The sequence below is a fragment of the Poromitra crassiceps genome, assembly GCF_964638095.1.
Source record: "Poromitra crassiceps genome assembly, chromosome: 13".
Classification (NCBI taxonomy): Eukaryota; Metazoa; Chordata; class Actinopteri; order Beryciformes; family Melamphaidae; genus Poromitra; species Poromitra crassiceps.
The window spans coordinates 38,503,367-38,527,329 of record NC_139644.1 but is presented as its reverse complement, the minus strand read 5'-3'; the positions used below and the strand labels follow the sequence as shown (position 1 = coordinate 38,527,329).

The window sequence follows — 23,963 nt, the reverse complement described above, 5'->3', positions numbered from 1 at the left end:
ATGGGAATAGTGTGATCCTCCCATGTTCTACTTCCCGCTGGTGTAGCTGCCCGCTGTCAGGTGAAAAGAAGCGGCTGGCAACTGCGCATGTATCGGAGGCAGGCGCGGACTGCATAATCGGCCACGTCGGGCAAATGCCCGGTGGCCTGGCCTGGCCTGCAAAAAAAAGAAAAAAAAAGAATTGTGCCCGCAGTCAGGCCACTCACTGAACAGCAGGCCAGGTGCCGCCTACTGGTTTACTAGTGGTTTTATTACTTTATTAGTTAGTCTGAAGTAATAATTACACTTCAGGGTTAGTGGGTGCATCTCATTGTAAAATTGGACTTGGCCCAAATTGGGCTTCAAACGGCCCAAATTTGTCGCCCGCGTCGGCCCGTATCGGCCTGGCCTGCTTGGTATCTAATGCCCGGCCTGAATTATGATCCCAGTCCGTCCCTGCTCGGAGGGACCATGGTGCTATAGTCTACGGCCCTCCCTAGATTGGCAAAGGGTGGAGCAGTGCCCGGGGCAGCAAGGGGGAAATTGGCCAAGTACAATTGTGGAGAAAATGTGGGGGAAATCAGGAAAAAAGAAAAAAAAAGTATTCTTTCTCCAAATACATAACAGATTAATGAAATAATGCATAAATCAATGAATGAAATTAACAAAGACAAATAAATGAAATTCATGAATCAAGGCTTGGATGAAACCTTAAGCAGAACTTGACAAATAAAGATGATTCAATAAAATGAAATTTTATTTGCCCCCCTGAATTTATTCTGAAAATAAATTAAGGTATTGACTTGTTATATTGCTATATAGATATCAATATAGTTTACAAGGACAGTCAGAAAAAATAAATCAACCATAACTCACACACCATGGAATACAGAGCACAGATGGCCACCAAGGTCAAAGGAAGGCCGATGGAGGTGACGATCCATGTCGTCACATGATAGGCGTTGTAATAGTCATACCCATAGTAGCTGTTTGAAGAACCGTTGATGTTGTGGCTGTTTGAAGAAGCGTTGATGTTGTACTCTAAGGTGGTGGTGTTGATCAAACCTGCCATTCTTCAGAGTGACTTTGACTTTGAATACATCAAACAATAACAGAAGCTAAAAAAAGAAAAGAAAAGTACTACTACAATTAATATGTAAAGTTAAACAGTCATTAAAAACAGAATGGAGAAAGGAATTAAAAAGAGGCAGCAGCACTAACATAGGTAAAAAGAAGTAGAAGAAGAAGTACACACAAGCCTATCAAATATTTGTAAGAAGTGACCACATTAAATTGAATGTATGATAAATAATGAAATGTAAAATATGGTTTGAAAGCTGATGGAGCACAACCTGAATCTTGCATCTGGCGTCGTCTGTGGTCTTCTTCGTCTGCATCCAAACTGCCAACCTTCAACAGTTATAGTGTGAATAACACCCCACCACAGCTTCCTATTTATCTACTTCTAAAGTCTTTCTTGGGAATCATCGAGTTTCGTTATGCATTTAATTTCCTATGAGCATTTTCTTCCAAGAGAAATTCTGATTATTGATTACATCATGTTCATCTTCCTCTTTTTAGAAAAGAGGAAGTTTGTAACTTGTTATTTCCTTTCCTTCCACTGGGTCAGCTGTGTCTGTCCTGGATGAGCCTCCATCATTGTGTGATATATTATTGTATCCTAATGCAAAGATTCTGACCTCGTGCAAGATGACAAAAGCAGGATTTGAACACTTAACCTTTGCATTAAAAGAAAACCACCACTCAACTACTGAGCAAATCACATCACCATTGCATGTGCAACTTGGGAACCCATCTCGGTTAAACAAAAAAACAAAAAACAAAATTTTTCTCTTTAACCTCTGGGGGCAGGCTCGTTTCATGTCTGTGTAAACTGAACTAAAGCAATTGTTTGCACCCCCGCATAAGATAGCATAACGACAAGATTTATGGTGGCCACGTCTGATTGTAGCTGGCCACACCCAAATCTGTGCCACAAGCGCAGTCTGGAGCACAAACCTGATTGATACCTTGCTGAACGGGTGCGCAGTCGCAAACACTGTTTTACGCAGGTAGACGAAGGCATATGAGCGGGCGCGCATCCTCTCCATTTGACCCATCATCGTCAGTGTGCGGGAGTCTTCTGTGTCTACGACCTATCCTGTTCCTCCAACGCACCTGATGTTCATGGTAGTGCAGAGATGACCTCTCATTGATGAGATAGATGCTACAAATCATCTCAACCTTGGTCACATATATTATATCACAATTATATATTGTTTAAAAATGCTACATAGCACACCTTTAAATCTGTTCATTGTTCATTTGGGAGAAAGGAGTTGTTTCAAAATTGGACTAATTGTGGTTAGAAAGACCAAGTGCCACTGGAACGAGCTTGGAAACACTAGAGAGAGGGGGAGGGAGAGAGGGGGGGAGGTAGAACAAGTGGAAAATAAGGGATGTGGACAGAGCAGACAGACAGAAATCCTTTCTGAACACATCAGAAAAGAGGAAATGAAAGAGAGGGAGAGAGGGAGGTGATGAGAGAGTGGGCTAGGTTGGCTAGACAGAACAGACGAGAGAAGCTTCAACCTGTTGACATTGTCTTTCAGGAGAAGTTGAGTCTTTGTGGCCACGTGATTTTCCTCTGCTGCCCACTTGCTTCCGCTGAGAGCTCCGCTCAGCTATGCCTGTCTCTCACAGTCTCACTCACACGCATGCGCACGTGCAGACACACATGCACGCACGCAGGCACGCACACACGCACACACACACACACACACACACACACACACACACACACACACACACACACACACACACACACACACACACACACAGGACAGCGCTAGTAGAGCTAGTGCTTCTCTGCCTGAGTGACGACATTAATATTCCCTCCTGTCAAGGCAGTGATGCAGAGAACATGTAAAATTCAGTTAACACAGGTTTGGGGTGTGTGTGTGTGTGTGTGTGTGTGTGTGTGTGTGTGTGTGTGTGTGTGTGTGTGTGTGTGTGTGTGTGTGTGTATGTGTGTGTGTGTGTGTGTGTGTGTGTGTGGGCGTGTGTGTGTGTGTGTGTGTGGGCGTGCGTGTGTGTGCATGGATTTTGTAAATAACGACAATGGGCTATTAGTGAGAAAACTGAACTGAAGTTACATAATACAGTGGCCACTGACCAGTCACTGACCAGTCATAATCCACAATATTTGTAGTTGTGCTTTTGAGTCTTTACTGCTGATTTTACAGTAGGCTAAATCTAAAGGGGAACTTACGCCCCCAGATATGTGACAAAACGGCATGCTGCTTGATTAAAAAAACAAAAAAGAAGCAGAAGACATCTCTTGTCTCACTACACTCTTTGGTGTGTTCAGACCAATGAGATAAATAAAATGGAGAGAGCGTGCCTATCTCCTCCCTGTATGGTGTATTGAAGCCAAAATCTTCTCAGACCAGAGAACCAGAGTCTGTGCAGTAGCTCTTTTGGGTTGAAACCTCAGTCTGAGGTCAATCTTTATTATATGTCGATGGTTCAGACCATGGATTGGTTCAGACTGTAAAAATAACGCGGGAACGACGCCATTACACTTGTCACCGCATAGAGGAAAAAACTTTATATCGGAGTGTATATCAGAGATAGAGTACATTATAAATATAGCCACGTTATAAACAACTAACCAACACTGGTGGTCCATATGAAAACAGTGTTACTCGAAATGGTTAAAAGTTATATCAATTTGGTCATTCAGTGGCGTTTTACTGCCATGTAACATAACTAACTAGCCGCTAACATTAGCCACAGTCACCGATTACCCACGATGCCATGTGCTGAGGGCTCGCGCTAAAAACGGGTCCATTGCAGTGAATGGAGATTCACTGCTATTATGGCTCTGGTGTGAACTACAGTAATGATCACATGAAGAAAACATTTTTCACATGAGTGGGAAAGGGGGGAGTTGGCCGTGACGTAACAGACAACCACATTTTGGGCATTTTGGAGGGCAAAAAAAGCAGGTTTGAACCCGTAGAGGGCACTTTACTGCCTGAAAATGATAGGCTACACTTTGTATAATTGTAACAGTTTTGTCTCAAATGTGGGGATTTTGACCAGAATCCTTCACATACCACACCAAAAACCATATGGTTATCGTGCGTTTATTTATCACAAAATAACTGGGATGTGGAGGCTAAGTGACATCACATCCATTTTGTTAGCATTCCATTTGCAGAAAACTGGAGCTGGGAAGTTCACTGTTGCGAATCAGCTCTTGGTCAGATCCAGTCGCTAGCCAGGCTAGCCATGCTAACAGTGGATAACAAGGCATTTCGCGCATACAAACACTGCAGAAACATGTCCACACCATTGAGATATAATATGAATGAAGAGTGTCCCTATCTCCTCCCTGTATGGTCTATTGAAGCCAAAATCCTGCCAGATCAGTGCACCAGAGTCTGCACAGTAGCTCCGTTGATTTAAAACCTCTGTGGGCTCCCCGCCCCTCTGAACTTTCTTATGTAGAGCTGCTGTTTCTAGAATGCGCACAGTGCGTTGTGTATTTATATACAGTCTAGCTCTGTAAATATGACACTTTAAGTTGTAATATTTTTTGTCTCGCCAAAAGTAACCAGGAAGATTCCCACTGTGAGATCAGTTTATCAAAATGACGCCTGTACGAAAATCTGATTTTGGTTGTCGGAGATTTGATCTCCGGGCTGCTGAGTGCTCTCAGCGCTCTCAGCCCGGACCGGAAGTGGAGGCAGGCATGCTCCTCAGCCTCACTGGGGGAATTATCCGATGCACTGCTGTGTTGATTAAGCTAGCCTAATGTTTCCGTGGCATTTTGATTAACTTTATGATTTAATTCCTTTTGGAGCAAATGTTGGTTTTACTTCGTTTCGAACTCAAGCTCTCACTAGTGCCTACTTCGCTGCGTACGCAGCATTATGGAAGACTGTCATTTTTGCTCCAAAAATTACTTTTACATTAAAACCTGACCACGCCCCTTTAGGTGACGTGGTGCCCCCCTTGGCTGACTGCTCGCCCCCGTGACTACGTCACGGCCAGTCACCCCAGGGGCCGCCACTCTTCGCTTCTTCCAGCCAGCAGGAGGACGTCGTTTTCTTAAGCTCCACGGTTAGCTAGAAGTCAGCGCTCTTCAGAGTTTGGACAATTAGACTCGCTCCGGTTAATTTGCCCGCCTTCAAGAGGTTCGCGTGGACGAGATAAATCAGGATTCGGGGACCCGTTCCTGTTCTCTTCACCAGCGGCATCGGATCAAGTCATCCAAGCTAAGAGTATCTTCTTGCTAACTGTTGTTTTATAATACTGCCGCTGCGCAGTGCGTGTATCACTGTCGCCGTACAGTGCACGTTTAACGTTCCCCGGCTGGGTTAACGTTTGTTTGGCTCGAGCGCAAGACTCACGTCTGCACTCATAACTTTTAGCTAGGTTTGCATACATGCAGAATAGCTTGTACCGTTAGCACTAGAACAACAGGCTAAATAGCACAGTTGTCACAGATAGCTAGATGCATTCGTGCGGTTGCTTCTGTTGCTAGGTACTTTAGGAACGCCGGCTTTAGAGCACGCGCGTTAGATAGTTAGCTAGTTTGCTCAGTGCAGCTAGCTTGGACTACCTTGTAGCACAGATAGCTAACGTGCACACGTGCAGTTAGTGTCTGTGTGCTAAGTATTCGCGCCAGCTACCTCTTGTAGGGCGCGCCTTAAGCGAGAGTAGTAATGCTCTTCAGTGAATTAGCTAGGTAGCTAGCTTGCCCCCGTGCAGCCAGTATCTAGCGATGTGTAGTACTCCAGCTCTTACGGTGCAGGCTTAGCTTGCACGTTAACCCCGTTTCCTGTTAGACACAGAGAGGGGGGAACAGCTAGGTGCTGTATTAGCTGTGAGGCTACGCGGGCCGATTACGACCGGCACAATGAATTTGAACAGGCGTTGCTGGGACCTACATGAATGTAGTGTAGCTTTTACTGGCGTCTGAGATTTTAGCTGGGCGATTCGCTAGCTAGTTGAGCTCGCCCCGCACCTTGTGTGGGCCGCTTCTCTCAGTACTTACGCCATCTTAGCCAGCTTGCTTGTCTGCTAAGTGTTTGCTTGCCTCGTGCAATTAGCATCTACTAGATTGCAACTCCCTCTGAGGAGTTTCTTCTGAGATTGACTAGCTTCGCGGGCCGCTGGCCTAATGCTCGCGGTCACGCTTGCTTCCCTGTGTTACTCAGGGTAGAGACGCGCTGCACCGGCCTGTGCGCAGGCTTGTGTTAGCGCACGCTTGTCTCTCAGTGCTTATGCCAGCTTAGCTAGTGGCTTCCACGTCTGTTCTCTCGGGTTAACAGGTTGTGGGTATTGGTGCCCCCCCTTCGGGATGGGCTATTGCCGCTTACGTTACCATTGCACGCGCACGTTCGCTAGCCTCCGGGTTGCTTACTGTTAGCATGTGCTTTTTGCTAGCTTGCTTAAGCGGTACTCCCGCTATTAGGGTGCGCCCTGCGGGAGCTTGCTATTAGTGGTTAGCTTCCTGCTTCCTCTTGCTACTGAGCAGGGAAGGTCAGGGAGGGGATGGGCCGTGTGTAAAACTACTTGGCCGAGTATGAATCGGCACGTTAAGTGCGTGTTCGGCCTTGGGCACGAGCACGCTGCACAGGCGCCTTGAACCCTCGGTCTGGTCCGCAGCTAAGCTCTTGAGAGCTGGCCAAGGCCGCTCTCAAAGAAGTTTAAAGCTAGCCTGCCTTGCATAGGTGCAGATAGCAATATTAGTACTGTTTAGCACAGAACGATAGCATTTTGCAGATAGCTGGCGTGCACCCGTGTAGTTAGTATCTGTGTGCTAGTAAGTACATTGGGCGCGAGATACCTCCGCTACAATAGACATACTGCTCCTTGCTGGCGCTACGTGTCCAGCAGGGCTTACAGCTCGCCAAGGTCTGGGCTCAGTGCCAGCCTTTGGCTTGTAGCTCTAAGGACAAGCCCACCGCCCTTGGTGCCCAAGGCCCGGGGTGGTTGGGAGCTCTCCATGGGTCGCACTCCCTTGTTGGGGTGCCCCCTGCAAGTGCAGGGAGCCTGGCTGGGGGTACGGCGCACCTTGGTCCATGGCCACGGCCTGGCCTCGGTTGGCGGCGCCCAGGTCAAGCCCACCGGTTGGCTCACCAAGGCTGGGCTTAGTTCCAGCCTGCGGCTTGTAGCTTTAGACCCACCGTCCTCGGTGCCCAAGGCCTGAGTTCGGTCGGGAGCTCGCCCAGGGTCTCATACCCAGCATCAAGGCTCGCCTTGGTCCATGGCTACGGCCTGGCCTCGGCTAGAGGCTCCTAGGACAGCCCACCATCAATGGCGCCAACAGCTCATTGCTGGTCGGGAGCTCGTCTGGGGGCCGCACTGTCGGACAAGTCCACGTGCGTCTCGAGAGAGAACGTTACCTCCGCAGTCCCCCCAGCCTGCGAAAGGCGCACGGCAGGGGGGGGGGGGGGGGGGTTACTTCGATACAACAGCGCGTCAGTAGGCGGAGCTTGCGTAAGAAGTTCTCCCCCAGCATGCACAGCTTCTACGGAACTGTCCATGCGGCGGGGGGGCGTAGCCTCTCACGTCCCGCCCCCCCATCAGGGCACCGGATCGAAAGGTCCCGGGGCCCAGCAATATGCTCATGACTATATTTCAGGGATCATTTCTATAGTTTCTAACTTGAGAAATGTGTTTCTAAAATGTTCAGTCTCGCTATCCATACTCTTCTGAGCGCGAAGCGGGCAGAGAGACTTGATTCAGTTCATATGCTCTCTGCTTTTGATGACCGTGCACTGTCTCCTTTGGGGACATTGAGGGAGAGAGTATGATCCGAGTGGTGGAACGGGTTCCGCTCCGTTGGCCACAAGAGACCATCTTGTCCAACAGGCTCGATGCCTGGGAGCATCTATGTTCCCCCGTCCCTATTACGGCGCACCCTCCACAGGGGATACGCGCTACAGTTTGCCCACCCACGTTCGACGGGACCCCCGATCTGGCCGTGGAGGAGGAGGCCATGGACGGCTCCATGCGTCCAAAATCGGACCTTCGGCGTCTCAACAAGACGCTGAGGAAGTCCCATCCCGAATGCTCTCTTCCCCGCCTGTTCAAGTTGAGACAGGGGGATTTCTTACTTCCAGGGATCTGGAAGGTGCGGTCTTCCATGTCCACATGGTCAGGAGACACAGGAAATACCTGAGGTTCTCCTTCCGGGGGAAGGCTTACGAGTTCTGTGGCTTGCCATTCGGCATGTCTTTGAGCCCGCGAACCCTCACGGTGTGCGTGACGACTCGAGGGTCTGTGCCGCGGAACATACCAAGGTGGTGACCGATCACCGGCAAACCTTAGGGTTTTTGGTGAACTGGCAGAAGAGTTGCTTCGTCCCAGCGCAGGCGGCGACCTTCCTGGGGCTCGAGCTATACTTCCTGCGAGCCTTTCGCCAGAGCGACAGGCGCGCACGGTTCGGACAGCAAGCCAAGGACGTTAGGTCTGTGCCCTCGGTGTCAGTGCATCAGTGCACAGTAATGTTGGGCCTGATGGCCTCAGCACTGCATGTGCTCCCGCTAGGGAGGCTACACATGCTCTCGTGGTCCAAATATGGTTCTCAGGCTTCGCCTGGACTCGGCCGGGGACCGTCATCGCAGGGTTCCTCTGACAGGTCAGGCCTGGCAGGCGCTGGCTATATGGGCGGACCCCCGTTACCTCTCGAGAGGTACTCGGTGGGGCCCTGTCCCGCTCAGGATGGTAATTCGCACAGACGCCTCCCTCTGGGGAGGGGGTGCGATTTGCGGGCATTTTTCGGCGAACGGCCGGTGGGAGGCTCAGGAGCTTCGCCACATAAACGTGCTAGAGCTGAAGGCGATTCGCCGGGCTCTGCCTCAGGACAAGCCCACCATCAATGGCGCCGTGGGCCCATTGTTGGTTGGGAGCTCTCTTGGGGACCGCACTGCCGGACAAGTCCGCGTGCGGCCAGACTCGAAAGAGAACGTTGCCTCCGCAGTCCCCCCGGCCTGCGGAGGTAACACTTCCAGCGGCTCACACATGGGCACCATGTGCTGATTCGCTCGGACAATAGGGCAGCGATCGCCCACCTGAACAAACAGGGCGGTGTGCGGTCGGGGGCGCTGAACCATAGCGGGGATTCACCTGTGGGTGTTTCCCCGTCTCCTTTCAGTGTCAGCGGTCTATCTGCCGGGACGGCGGAGTTACGACCGGCCTGCTGTCTCGAGGCAATCCCCGTTATACGGAGTGGTGCCTCCACCCTCGGGTGATGGAACAGGTTTGGGCCAGGGTTGGTCGCGCCTGCGTCGATCTCTCGCATCGCGGCGCGCGACACACTGCCCACTGTGGTTCTCGATCCAGGAGGACAGCCCCCGTTAGGTCATGACGCGCTAAAAGCGCACGCGTGGCCAAGGGAGGGGCTCTATGCGTTTCCCCCGACCCCTCCTGATCCGTCAGGTGTGGGACAGGGTGAGGGAACAGCGCCTCCGGCTCGTTTTAGTCTGTTTGGCACAGGCAGACATGGTTTGCGGACCTGGTCTCCCTGGCGCAAGATCCGCCCTGGGCATTGCCGGTACGGGCCGATCTCCTATCCCAGGCGGAGGGGGAGGTGTTCCACCCCTCCCCAGGCAGGTGGAAGCTAGCGGTCTGGCTCCTGAACCGGACCAGTTGCTAGCCCAGGGCTTGCCTGATAATGTGGGATGCACTATGCAGCAAGTAAGGGCGTGGATCCAGTGAACTGCAGTGTGCGACCAGTTCTCTGTTTCCTTCAGAGCCTGCTTGACGCGGGTCAGTCCCCGCAGTCGTTTAAGCTGTATGTAGCCGCGATTCTGCGTGCCATAGGGGAATTGAAGGGAGCCCCGTGGGGGCGTACCCTTTGGTCTTGCGCCTCATGAAAGGGGCGCGTAAACTACGCCCGCCGTCGCGGTGCGTTTTTTCCCCCAAATCGGACCTGGTTACGGTGCTGGACGGGCTAACGGGTCATCCGTTTGAGTCCTTGGACTCCGCCGATTTAAGGGTTCTGTCTTTAAGGACCGCGCTGCTGCTGGCCTTGTCGTCAGGAAAGAGAGTTGGTGACCTGATTGCCCTCTCGGTGCAGCAGGCCTGTGTGGTAATGATGGGCGCAGGGTTACGTTGCGACCTAACCCGGCGTACCAACCTAAGATTATTAATGCCAGCTTTAGGTCTATGGTCATAGACTTATCAGCATTCTGTCCCCCGCCGTTCAGTTAGAGACGGGCGAGGAGAGACGTTTGCTCATGCTGTGCCCCGTAAGGGCGCTCTCGGCCTATGTGGCCAGGACGCGTTCTTTACGCATTACAGATCAGCTGTTGGTTTGCTTTGGGCAAAGGGTCCAGGGCGGACCCCTTTCCAAGGATCGCTTATCACACTGGATAGTGGAGGCGATCGCGTTGGCATACTCTGCCGGGGGCAAGGTTCCCCAGGAGGGTATCAAGGCGCTTTCTACGCGAGGTGTTGCGACATCCTCTGCGTTGTTGCGCGGTGTGTCGGTGGAGGACATGTGTGCCGCGGCCTCATGGTCCTCTCATCACACTTTTGTCAGGTACTACAGTCTCGATGTGTCCGGTGCGCAGTTCGCGCACGCGGTGCTGTCGGTGGCAAGAAAGTAGTATCGTTGCCACTCTAATATGTCAGACGGTTAGGCATAAACGTTGCCATATGGCCGTGGTTCACCGGTGCCTTTCGGGTCGCCCTGTGGGGTGCTCCCGGCAGCAAGGTCGGTTGAATGGAGGCACTAGTGAGAGCTTGAGTTCGAAACGAAGTAAAACGTTAGGGTTGTGCTACAACCCAGGTTTTACGAGTGAGAACGAGAGCTCTCACTACCCAGCCTTGCTGCGTCGATGCGTCTCTGGGTGCGTCGGATCTCAGCTGGCTGGAAGAAATGAGTGGCGGCCCCTGGGGTGACTGGCCGTGACGTAGTCACGGGGGCGAGCAGTCAGCCAAGGGGGGCACCACGTCACCTAAAGGGGCGTGGTCAGGTTTTAATGTAAAAGTAATTTTTGGAGCAAAAATGACAGTCTTCCATAATGCTGCGTACGCAGCGAAGTAGGCACTAGTGAGAGCTCTCGTTCTCACTCGTAAAACCTGGGTTGTAGCACAACCCTAACGTTTTACAAATCTAACCTTGACGCTTTACACTACGTTGTTTACTGGTATAGTGTGGGTAGGGCAGCCTGTAACGTTCCATTTAATATAGTAGTGGTAATGTTAGCCTAGCTGCCTAGTCTCGTCTCTGTTAACTATATCCTTACAACAGCTAAGAAAGGAGCTTGTGAAGAACGAACATCCCCACAGTCAAAGCATTTCTCTGAGATATCCATATAAAAACGTTTGTTGCTTTAATACCAAAAATAAAACCTCTGTTTGTATGTGATGCTAACGGCTAATTCGTTAGCGATTAGCTCATGGCTGGTGGTTGCGTACTAGGCCCCATCTTACCCGGGACGGGAGTTAACGTTATAAAACACATTTCCTGGCAGTTGGACAACCTGGTAAGTTCTGAAAATATGTGTAGGCTATAGTATTGTGTTATTCTAGCTATCATTATCGGTTATTTAGTTATAGTAATATTAAGCCGATAAATAATGAAAAACAGCCGACTAGCGAAAGCGGCTAACGCTATTGCTATGTTAAAAATGCTGGAGTAACTTATAAAACACACATATTTTCTGAACTTACTTCAGTCCCCAACCAACGTTAATTCCTCGCGCACCTTTCTCAAAACTGTTCTTTTTATTGCGGTCCATTGATATGTCTGGTAGCCAGCACAGCCACCCCATGAGCCACCCCGACCTCCAGGGAGCCACTACCCGTGCTAAGAGCCTCTGTCCCGGGCCCCACACACCCAGCAGAGCCACCCAGACCTCCAGGCAGCGTTACATGATGAAAGCACAAAGCAGCACTGTGTCCTGTCTATGTCAAACTAACGCTAGTTCTATAATGTGAAGAGCCTGTCCAGCCAATGACGGCTTGAGACTGGCTGCCACAGCTGTCAATCATCCATTTTTATCCCTTTTCATATGTCAAATAACTACTTAAAAACAAACTGATCAGAAAAATGACCACTTGCACAGGCATTAGCATGATAATGACTATCTAAAATGATACAAACCACCTTTGGAAAAAGATTATCTGACGTTTACTGTGAATATTTCAGTTTAAAACTCTCGTAACGGACAAGCCCGTCACACGAACACCACAATACATGCATGCGGCCACAACACACTCATGCTGACGGTGGCCGGTGAAAAGTGTCCTCTGCATTTAACCCATCCAGGCATGTCCTTTCCTCCGAGGGGCAGGCCAGGAGCAGTGGTCGCTTTCTCGTACAGCGCCCGGGGACCAACTTCGGATATTGTCGTCACTGGTCGGATGATGATGACGATCTGATCTTCTGCATGTTTTTAGCGGGGGGGTTATATACGGAGGAACCCCCTGGGGGGAGCACGGGGAGAACATGCAAACTCCACACAGAGAGAAAGGCCCTTTCGACGAGATAACCCACCTGGGCAGTAGGCACTGAAGATATGGGGGGAACACAACCACAGCGCCCACAGTGTCCCAGGCGAGAATCGAATTCAGGACCTTCTAACTGTGAGGCGACAGCGCTACCGACTGCGCCACCGTGATTTTCCCATCCACTAACATGGGGAGGCGGGCCTTGTGACCTATACTGGATTCAGCCGCCAGAGCGGCGATCTGACATGCAGCGACTTCACTAAAAGGGACCTCAAGTGGCGTCCATCTTTATTTATGTCGATGGTCCACACAGATAGAATTTAGGCAGTGCTGTGTGTACAGCTGATTTAATGAGACACAAACAAGACAGAAGTGCTAAATAGCATTTACCGGTACTACGATCATAACTACTGTTGTTGCGCGGAGCAGCCATCTTGGATTTTTCAGGTCGGGGCTGCTGAGGCTCCTACGAGTTTGGAATAGGAAATGCCAGCTCTGGTGACGTCACCGTCCCGGCTCATGACCTTTGAACCATAAGATTACTAGTTCCCAGTTATAAAGGAATGCACGATTAAAAGCTGAAAAAAGTGTTGGGGGGGGGTTAGTCTTGCTTTAAATTCTGGCATAAGTCAACACAATCATATCACCACTAATGATTTCCTTGTATGGGTAATTGTATCATGATATTAATTTGGCTCAGACGAATAAGGAATAATTAGATAATCGTGTGCATGTGTCCTGCATGAGAGAGAGAGAGCACGTACGTCTGAACAGATATTTCTCATTCAAACTACTCGGAAACAACTGATTTATTAAGACATTTTCGGTTTTCACCTTTGCTCAGAGCCATAAACGCAGCCATGGGATGGACCCTTCCACGATCACTGGACAGGCGACCTGTCAATCACGCCCCAAAACAGTTTGTTTTATTGTCTATTTCTCTCTTAATGTGACCATCATTTACAAAATGAACGCCATACTGCATTGAAGAAGACTTGAAACTAGTCTAGAAAAGTGTCTACGGAAGTAATCAATCAAATGAAAAGTCAGGTTATATTGACTTCTATAAAATCTGACTTGTCTTTGCAGCCTTACACTTAATCAAAGGGTGGTGGTAACTCTTTCTACTTCTGTCTCATTTATTTACCTTTAGGTTTCTTTTAGCACAACACTCAAAGTACAAACAGATGAATAACTGGACACTTTTCATATAACATACTCAGTTCATTTGGAGAGCACATACAGTTGAAGACAGACTGTCTTTACAGTGATAAAAGCCATTCCTGTGAACAAGAATTAATGGATCTGAACCAACATGTACTTTCAAAATATAATCATATTAATAACAGTGATAATGCACTTTATTTATAGACACAGAATTACAAACAATTAAATGTGGTTTACAAAATAAAAGTGAGTGAGCAATATTTAAAAACATGAACAGTAAATGCAGAAGAATGGGCCTATAGCTTTATCTCATCAGCAGCTCTTACAGGGTATCTGTAGATATCATGTATGATGATGGATCGATGCACAAATGAACAGAACAAATAGATGGAGGCTGATCCATGCACCACAAATCCCCCTGGACAACAAATGCTCCTTTTAACTCTACTCTGTTAAATGACTCTACTTTTGGTGGGAGAAAGCTCCTCCCATCTCTTCTATTCACCTCCTCCTTTACTTCCCCCTCCCTCCCCCTTCTCTCCCTCCCTCTCCTCCTCTTCCTACACGGAGCTCCCTGTGATGTCGTCATTCACAGTGTCAGGGTTAGTGTTCTGTCCCTGTTCTTCATCTCTGGTCATCCTGCACCGACACAGGCAGGCCAGCAGCTTGTCTACGGCTCCTTTCCTCATGAAAACATACAGAACCAAGTCCATCAGAGGACTGAACTGGATGAAGATATTAGCCAGCTCAGGATTAATGAGTGGCTCCTCACTAATAACCCCCTCCAAGAGTAAAATGATCAGGGGCACGAACAGCAGTGAGTAGTTTAGCAGCACCAGAACCAAGACTCCCAGGATTCGCCGTTTCTCCTCATGGGGGACAGAGATGGAAGCAGACAGAGCTTTGAGGGTCCCAGCCAGGAAGAAGATGAGCAGGGGGAAGGGGGGGAGGAGAACGCTGGAGAAGAGGATGAATAGGTACAAATCGAAAGAGATGGCCTCTATGAGAAACAAGAGGACTACAAAGAGGAGTACAAAGGCCCAGACCATGATGGAGACAATCAGAGAGACCTTGATGGTTCGTCTGCAGCGGTACCACAGTGGACAGGCGATGACTAAATACCTGTGATAGATAGATAGACAGATAGATAATCATTAACAAAAACACACACACATAGAGATAGATGGATGGATGATAGATGATAGAAAGAAAGAAAGATATATTGTTAGTTACCTTTCCAGGGCTACACACACCATGAAGAGAACACTGGCCATCAACGCTCCAAAGTAGATTAAATGTGTGATGATATAGCCTGTGAATGACTGTATTTCCAACCGGACGACCATCAAGCAGAACTGGATGAGATTGGAGATGAGGAGGTTGATGACGTAAATCGGAGCAACCTGGCCATCTCGTACCTACAGGAACAGTGATACAAAAAAATAAATGAATGACCCGAAGGGTGGAGCAGTGCCCCGGGCAGCAGGGGAAAATTGGCCAAGTACAATTGGGGAGAAAATGGGGGGAAATCAGAAAAAAAATAAAAAAGTATTATTTTTCCAAATACATAACAGATGAATGAAATGAACAAAGACACAAATAAATGAAATACATGAATCAAGGCTTGGATGAAACCTTAAGCAGAACCTGACAAATAAATATGATTCGATTGAATGACATTTTATTTGCCCACCTGAATTTATTCTGAAAATAAATTAAGGTATTGCCTTGCCTAGATATCGATATAGTTTACAAAAACAGTCAGAAAAAATAAATCAACCATAACTCACGCACCATGGAATACAGAGCACAGATGGCCACCAAGGTCAAAGGAAGGCCGATGGAGGTGACGATCCATGCTGTCACACGTAAGGCGAAGAAGAAGTTGTCAAAGTCGTAGCTGATTGAAGAAGCGTTGATGTTGTACTCTAAGGTGGTGGTGTTGATCAAAGCTGCCATTCTTCAGAGTGACTTTGACTTTGAATACATCAAACAATACCAGAAGTTAAAAAAGAAAAGAAAAGAAAAGTACTACTACAATTAATATGTAAAGTTAGACAGTAATTAAAAACATAATTGAGAAAGGAATTAAAAAAGGCAGCAGCACTAACATAGATAAAAAGATGTAGAAGAAGAAGTACACACAAGTCTATAAAATATTTGTAAGAAGTGACCACATGAAATTGAAATTCATGAAATAGTGAAATATAAAATGTATGGTTTGAAAGCTGCTGGAGGACAACCTGAATATGTTGCATCTGCCGACGTCTGCTGTCTCCGTCTGCCTCCAAACTGACAAACTTCAGCAGTTATAATGTGAACATTTCACCTTATTTATCTACATCTGCTTCTGATGTGCAGATAACAGAGTCTTTCCGGAATCATCGACTTTCAACATGCATTTAATTTCCTATGAGCATTTTCTTGCAAGAGAAATGCTGATTATTGATCTAATTTAAAAAGTTTGTAACTTGTTTTTTCCTTTCCTTGCACTGGGTCAGCTGTGTCTGTCCTGGATGAGCCTCCATCATTGTGTGATATATTATTGTATCATAATGCAAAGATTCAGACCACGTGCAAGATGACAAAAGCAGGATTTGAACTCTTATCATCTGCATTAAAAGACAACCACCACTCAACTACTGAGCAAATCACATCACCATTGTGTGCGTACAAGCATGAGAAATACCTGGGGACATGCCTAGGAGGTTTTAATGGGATGGGATGGAATGGAATTAAATGAAGTTCTGCTTACTATATGTATATATATATATCTATATATATCTATATATCTATATATATCTATATATATATCTATATATCTATAGATATATATATATCCTATTCTGAATATGTATATGTATATATATAGATAGATATATATATACATATATTACATATATGTGTGTGTGTGTGTGTGTGTGTGTGTGTGTGTGTGTGTGTGTGTGTGTGTGTGTGTGTGTGCGTGCGTGCGTGCGTGCGTGCGTGCGTGCGTGCGTGCGTATGCGCGTGTGTGTGTGTCTGTGTGTGTAATGGATATTGTAAATGATGACAATGGGCTGTTAGTGAGAAAACTGAACTGAAGTTACATAATACAGTGACCAGTCATAATGCACAGTATTTTCCTAGAAATATGTTTGTATTTGTGCTTTTGAGACTTTACTGCTGATTTTACAGTAAGGCTAAATCTAAGTTAAATTCTGGCATAAGTCAACACAATCATATCACCACTAATGATTTCCTTGTATGGGTAATTGTATCATGATATGAATTTGGCTCTGACGATTCATGGACAATAAGCATTTCACTACCGTTGAGTTATTTCATGTGTAATGTTTCTTATTGTACAGCAGCTATTGTTGATTGTGTGTTTCTATTGATATACTCCCTACATGCACAGGAGCTACCGATATCAATTAGCTGGTACCATTTTAATTGTGCATGATCCAAAAAGAACAATGAAAACAAAACTATAAAAGTAAAGAAGATTCATACTTATTCTATGTCAGATATGGATAACTGTTTGAGAAAGCCTGTCCACCAGAGATTAGATCTGATATCATGTAGCCCACTTAATTTCTTTATAGTCCCATGCAGCTATAATATTTGTTTACATCAAAACTTATCTTGAGAATCTGCATTTAACTAGTATGGAAGTCCGATGAGAGAATATGATCATGTTTTTTATGACTAGGGGAAATAACATCACTTGAAGCTGTTTGGAGGAGGAGGCGATTGATGCATTCAATCAGTAATACCATCAGCATGTCATGTGATCAATAATACCATCAGCATGTCATGTGATCAATAATATCATCAGCATGTAATAATAATACCATCAGCATGTCATGTGATCAATAATACCATCAGCATGTCATGTGATCAATAATACCATCAGCATGTAATAATAATACCATCAGCATGTGATGTGAGATGGCAGGAAAGCGGGAATATTGAGGGAACTTATCTTTTTCGGCCACAGCCTCCTCGCATGCCCTCATTAAAGGAATAATTAGATAATCGTGTGCATGTGTCCTGCATGAGAGAGAGAGAGAGCATGTAATTCTGAACAGATATTTCTCATTCAAACTACTCGGAAACAGCTGATTTATTAAGACATTTTGGGTTTTCACCTTTGCTCAGAGCCATAAATGCAGCCATGGGATGGGCCCTTCCACGATCATCGGACAGGCGACGAGTCAATCACGCCACAAAACAGTTTGTTTTATTGTCTATTTCTCTCTAAATGTGACCATCATTTACAAAATGAACGCCATACTGCATTGAAGAAGACTTGAAACTAGTCTAGAAAAGTGTCTACTGAAGTAATCAATCAATTGAAAAGTCAGGTTATATTGACTTCTATACAATCTGACTTGTCTTTGCAGCCTTACACTGAATCAAAGGGCGGTGGTAACTCTTTCTACTTCTGTCTCATTTATTTACCTTTAGGTTTCTTTTAGCACAACACTCAAAGTACAAACAGATGAATAACTGGACACTTTGGTTTCATACAACATACTCACAGTTTTATTAGCAGTTCATTTGGAGAGCACAGTTGAAGACAGACTGTCTTTACAATGATAAAAAGCAGTCCTGTGAACAAGAATTAATGTATCTGAACCAACATGTACTTTCAAAATATAATCATATTATTAATAACAGTGATAATGCACTTTATTTATAGACACAGAATTACAAACAAATGTGGTTTACAAAATAAAAGTGAGTGAGCAATATTTAAAAACATGAACAGTAAATGCAGAAGAATGGGCCTATAGCTTTATCTCATGAGCAGCTCTTACAGGCTATCTGTAGATATCATGTATGATGATGGATCCATGCACAAATGAACAGAGAAAATAGATGGAGGCTGATCCATGCACCACAAATCCCCCTGGACAACAAATGCTCCTTTTAACTCTACTCTGTTAAATGACTCTACTTTAGGTGGGAGAAAGCTCCTCCCATCTCTTCTATTCACCTCCTCCTTTACTTCCCCCTCCCTCCCCCTTCTCTCCCTCTCCTCCTCTTCCTACACGGAGCTCCCTGTGATGTTGTCATTCACAGTGTCAGGGTTAGTGTTGTGTCCATGCTCATCATCTCTGGTCATCCTGCACCGACACAGGCAGGCCAGCAGCTTGTCTACGGCTCCTTTCCTCATGAAAACATACAGAAACAAGTCCATCAGAGGACTGAACCTGACGAAGATATTAGGCAGGGCAGGATGAATGAGTGGCTCCCTACCCTCACTAATAGAACTATCCATCTCCAGGAGTGAAATGAACTTGGGCAGGAACAGCAGTGAGTAGTTTAGCAGCACCAGAACCAAGACTCCCAGGATTCGTCGTTTCTCCTCAGTGTTGACAGAGGTGGAAGCAGACAGAGCTTTGAGGGTCCCAGCCAGGAAGAAGATGAGCAGAGGGAAGGGGAGGAGGAGCAAGCCGGAGAAGAGGATGAGTGGGGACATGATGGAATATGCGGACATTGTCACTGTGATAAACAAGAAGACCACAACAAAGGCCCAGACCATGAAGGAGACAACCAGAGAGACCTTGGTGGTTCGTCTGAAGCGGTACCACAGTGGACAGGCGATGACCAAATATCTGTGATAGATAGATAGATAGATAGATAGATACAGTAGATAGATAGATAGATGGAAGATAGATGCATCAGAAACAAAAACACACAGATAGAGATAGATAGATACTGTAGATAGATAGATAGATAGATAGATAGATAGATAGATAGATAGATAGATAGATGGATAGATAGATCGATAGATGGATAGATAAATAGAGAGATAGATAGATAGATAGATATTGTAGATAAAAAGAAAGAAAGAAAGAAAGAAAGAAAGAAAGAAAGAAAGAAAGAAAGAAAGAAAGACACACAGATGGTTAGTTACCTTTCCAGGGCTACACACACCATGAAGCCAACACTGGCCATCAATGCCAACAAGTAGATAAGAGCCACGATGAGCCTCCCTGTGTGTGACAGTTTTTCCATCCTCCAGGTCATGATGGCCATCATGCAGAACTGGATGAGATTGGAGATGAGGAGGTTGATGACATAAATCGGAGCAACCTGGCCATCTCGCACCTACAGGAACAGTGATACAAAAAATAAATGAATGACCCGAGTATTTGAGTGAGTTAAAGAAGATATGTCATGTGTTCTTTTTCACTAACAACAATAGAATGAGTTTAACATGATACAGTTTAGTCTAGTTTAGTTCAAGTGCAAATTCAATCACACAACTATCACTACACTGAAGTATCACTTTGCCATTTAAAGGTATACTGGTCATTCAATTAAGAAATCAATTAACAAAAAGTAGTGCCAAATGCCTATTCTACATATTGAAATCAAGTATTTGGTAACACTTTATAATAACGTTTATTTGTAAGTCATTTATAAGCCTTTAGTTAATGATGAACTAATCACTTACAAAACATGAATATGCATTTGTAGATGATGAATAAATGCTATGTTAACATATCACAAATGTGTTGTAAGTCATCTATAGACTTTTAGTAAATTAAGTGTTTTTTCACCTGTTATAAATGATGTGTAAATCATTTACAATTAATTTACAAGGCTTTCTGCATCCCCTTATCTAAAGTGTAAACCATCACACATAAGACTACGTTCACACAGGACGTGTGAACGCTTTGGAAATCATGTCGAGAGCGTTTTCATTGCGCACAGAGTGGAGTGTTTTTTTTTGTGTACTTTGTTTTGTTGTTGACTGTAAACATGAAAGCGAGATTATTGCTAATTCTGGCAGCAGCGGAGGTTGAGGATCCCTCTGGGAGGAGAAAAGGTAGGATGAGTGAAAAGACGAGCAGGGCGCTTTTCCTCTAAATGTTGATAGAATTGCAGAATGAATAGAGAATGAATTGCAGAAAGGCGCTGGCAGCTGAAATAAGCACGGTGGGTGTGAACCCCGCCTAAATGTGTTACATACAAGGGGGTAGTTCTGTCAAAATTGAAGCCAATGTGGAAGTGCACTTAAACCTGCATTCTTTCAAATGGCCTGCAGGGGCGACCCATAAGTCTGTAGACTTCTGTTTTTTGACGCCTCACGTATGGCATTTTGCTCATTGCCATCTTGGATCTTGACACAAGTCCAGGGGTTTCCCACAGAGCATGGCCTGCTATTGGTCCGTGATCGGCGAGCTGTGTGATCAGTGGACAAGCGACCTGTCAATCACGCCCCGGAACATAGTCTGCAACTACAACATAGTCTGAAACTAGCGATTGAGACCATAAACACATTAAGAAAGTGTTTACTGAGGCCATACTGGGTTGCCCCCTGCAGGCAAAGAGGACACTTCCGCATTGGCTTCAAGTTTGACAGAGCTACCCCCTTGTATGTAACACATTTATGTGTCATGCAGGCCCGGTTTTACAGGGGTGCAAAAGCACGCATTGCACCCTTATTTTAATTGTCTGCATGCTTTGTTAAAAATAGTGTTTTTTTTATTTTTTTTATAAATGCTGCAGCTGCACACTTACTGTTTAAACTTGAATTATAATTGTTGTTTTTCTTTGTTCTTTGATGTGAATTTATGGCTTTTTGGCACCTACAGTATATGTAACCTTTTAAGGTTGAGATAATTTAATTATCATTATGGTCCAAATATTTCAGTAAAGCACTTGAAACACTTGAAATGTTCTTGCTTGGCTGGTATCATTGTACTTGAAATTATGGTAAAATGCATTATTTTTAGTAAAATAACGTGGGTCGGTCGGCCTGTGCATGTGCACCCCTTCCTATCTAGGATGCATCCCTAGTCATCTTGTTCTGGAACTGGCCCTGGTGTCATGAATGGTTTACACTTTAGATTAGGGGATGCAGAAAGCCTTGTATATTTACACATAATTTACAGAAGGTGAGGAACACTTATACTATACATGACTTACAACATATTTGTATATGTTAACGTAACATTTATTAATCATCTACAAATGTATATTCATGTTTTGTAAATGGTTAGTTCATCATTAACTAAAGGCTTATAAATGACTTACGACTGAATATTATTATAAAGTGTTAGCAAGTATTCTTGGGCGTCCGGCTAGTGTAGCGGTAGATTCCTTGCCTACCAACATGAGGGTCGCAGGTTCACGCCCCCCTGTGAGTTTCGTGCCCCCGTGTCTGGGGGTGGGAAGCTGGATTAAGGGTATGTGACCTGGTCGCTGGACTAGCGCCTCCTCTGGTCGGTCGGGGCGCCTGTTCCGGGCGGAAGGGAACTGATGGGAATAGTGTGATCCTCCCATGTTCTACTTCCCACTGGTGTAGCTGCCCGCTGTCAGGTGAAAAGAAGCGGCTGGCAACTGCGCATGTATCGGAGGCAGGCGCGGACTGCATAATCGGGCACGTCGAGCAAATGCCCGGTGGCCTGGCCTGGCCTGCAAAAAAAAAAAAAAAAAAAAAATTGTGCCCGCAGTCAGGCCACTCACTGAACAGCAGGCCAGGCGCCGCCTACTGGTTTACTAGTGGTTTTATTACTTTATTAGTTAGTCTGAAGTAATAATTACACTTCAGGCTTAGTGGGTGCATCTCATTCTAAAATTGGACTTGGCCCAAATTGGGCTTCAAACGGCCCAAATTTTTCGCCCGCGTCGGCCCGTATCGGCCCGTATCGGCCTGGCCTGCTTGGTATCTAATGCCCGGCCTGAATTATGATCCCAGTCCGCCCCTGCTCGGAGGGAGCATGGTGCTATAGTCTACGGCCCTCCCTAGATTGGCAGAGGGTGGAGCAGTGCCCGGGGCAGCAAGGGGGAAATTGGCCAAGTACAATTGTGGAGAAAATGGGGGGGAAATCAGGGAAAAAAAAAAAAAAAAGTATTCTTTCTCCAAATATATAACAGATTAATGAAATAATGCATAAATCAATGAATGAAATTAACAAAGACAAATAAATGAAATTCATGAATCAAGGCTTGGATGAAACCTTAAGCAGAACTTGACAAATAAAGATGATTCAATAAAATGAAATTTTATTTGCCCACCTGAATTTATTCTGAAAATAAATTAAGGTATTGACTTGCTATATTGCTATATAGATATCAATATAGTTTACAAAGACAGTCAGAAAAAATAAATGAACCATAACTCACGCACCATGGAATACAGAGCACAGATGGCCACCAAGGTCAAAGGAAGGCCGATGGAGGTGACGATCCATGCTGTCACACGATCGGCCTTGTCATAGTCATAGTAGCTGTTTGAAGAACCATTGTAGTTGTGGCTGTTTGAAGAAGCGTTGATGTTGTACTCTAAGGTGGTGGTGTTGATCAAACCTGCCATTCTTCAGAGTGACTTTGACTTTGAATACATCAAACAATAACAGAAGCTAAAAAAAGAAAAGAAAAGTACTACTACAATTAATATGTAAAGTTAACAGTAATTAAAAACAGAATTGAGAAAGGAATTAAAAAGAGGCAGCAGCACTAACATAGATAAAAAGAAGTAGAAGAAGAAGTACACACAAACCTATAAAATATTTGTAAGAAGTGACCACATGAAATTGAATGTATGACAAATAATGAAATGTAAAATATGGTTTGAAAGCTGATGGAGCACAACCTGAATCTTGCATCTGGCGTCGTCTGCGGTCTTCTCCGTCTGCATCCAAACTGCCGACCTTCAGCAGTTATAGTGTGAATAACACCCCACCACAGCTTCCTATTTATCTACATCTACTTCTAATATTAGTCTTTCCTGGGAATCGAGTTTCGTTATGCGTTTAATTTCCTATGAGCATTTTCATCGAAGAGAAATTCTGATTATTGATTACATCATGTCCATATTCCTCTTTTTAGGGCTCTGACCATTTATGGATTTCCTTTCCCCTCCCTGCGTGTCGCTCTCAAATCCCTTATGTTATGAAACAACAATAACAACTCTAACTCGTTGCTAGTAGCAAGTAGCAACTTGCTACATGCTGAAATTGGTAAGTTTTGACTACAGACACCGGTCACGTTCACTTCATTTTGATCAGGTAAAGCGCAGCATGCGAGCCTGCACCCTGTGAGCGCAGCTTTTAACGGAGATTGCCGACAGATTTCCGATGCAAGTCGAAAGTCTGTCTCGAGAAGATTATTGTGTGTGTACAAGCATGAGAAATACCTGGGGACATGCCTAGGAGGTTTTTAACGGGAATCGGGATGGGATCGAATGGAATTAAATTAAGTTCTGTGTACTTAAGTTATATACAGTACATATGAGCGTGCTCGATTTCGAGGGTGAAGACTCTGGAGATGATGCGCCATCGGTGCAGTTATGGAAATGTTTGTATGAGTACAGCAGAGGTTTTCAAAGTGGG

At 45.6% G+C, this 23,963-nt stretch overlaps 1 protein-coding gene across 1 annotated transcript; it reads right to left on the bottom strand.

The window, feature by feature from the left end:
* Window positions 1-18,661: 18,661 nt before the first annotated feature.
* LOC310788547 (uncharacterized protein) lies at window positions 18,662-22,945 on the bottom strand (the record flags this gene model as incomplete). The annotated part of the gene is made up of 3 exons (XM_083650083.1): window positions 18,662-19,232; window positions 19,535-19,728; window positions 22,760-22,945. 3 exons carry the CDS (start codon window positions 22,943-22,945, stop codon window positions 18,662-18,664), a joined length of 951 nt encoding a protein of 316 aa, XP_083506209.1.
* Window positions 22,946-23,963: the final 1,018 nt, after the last annotated feature.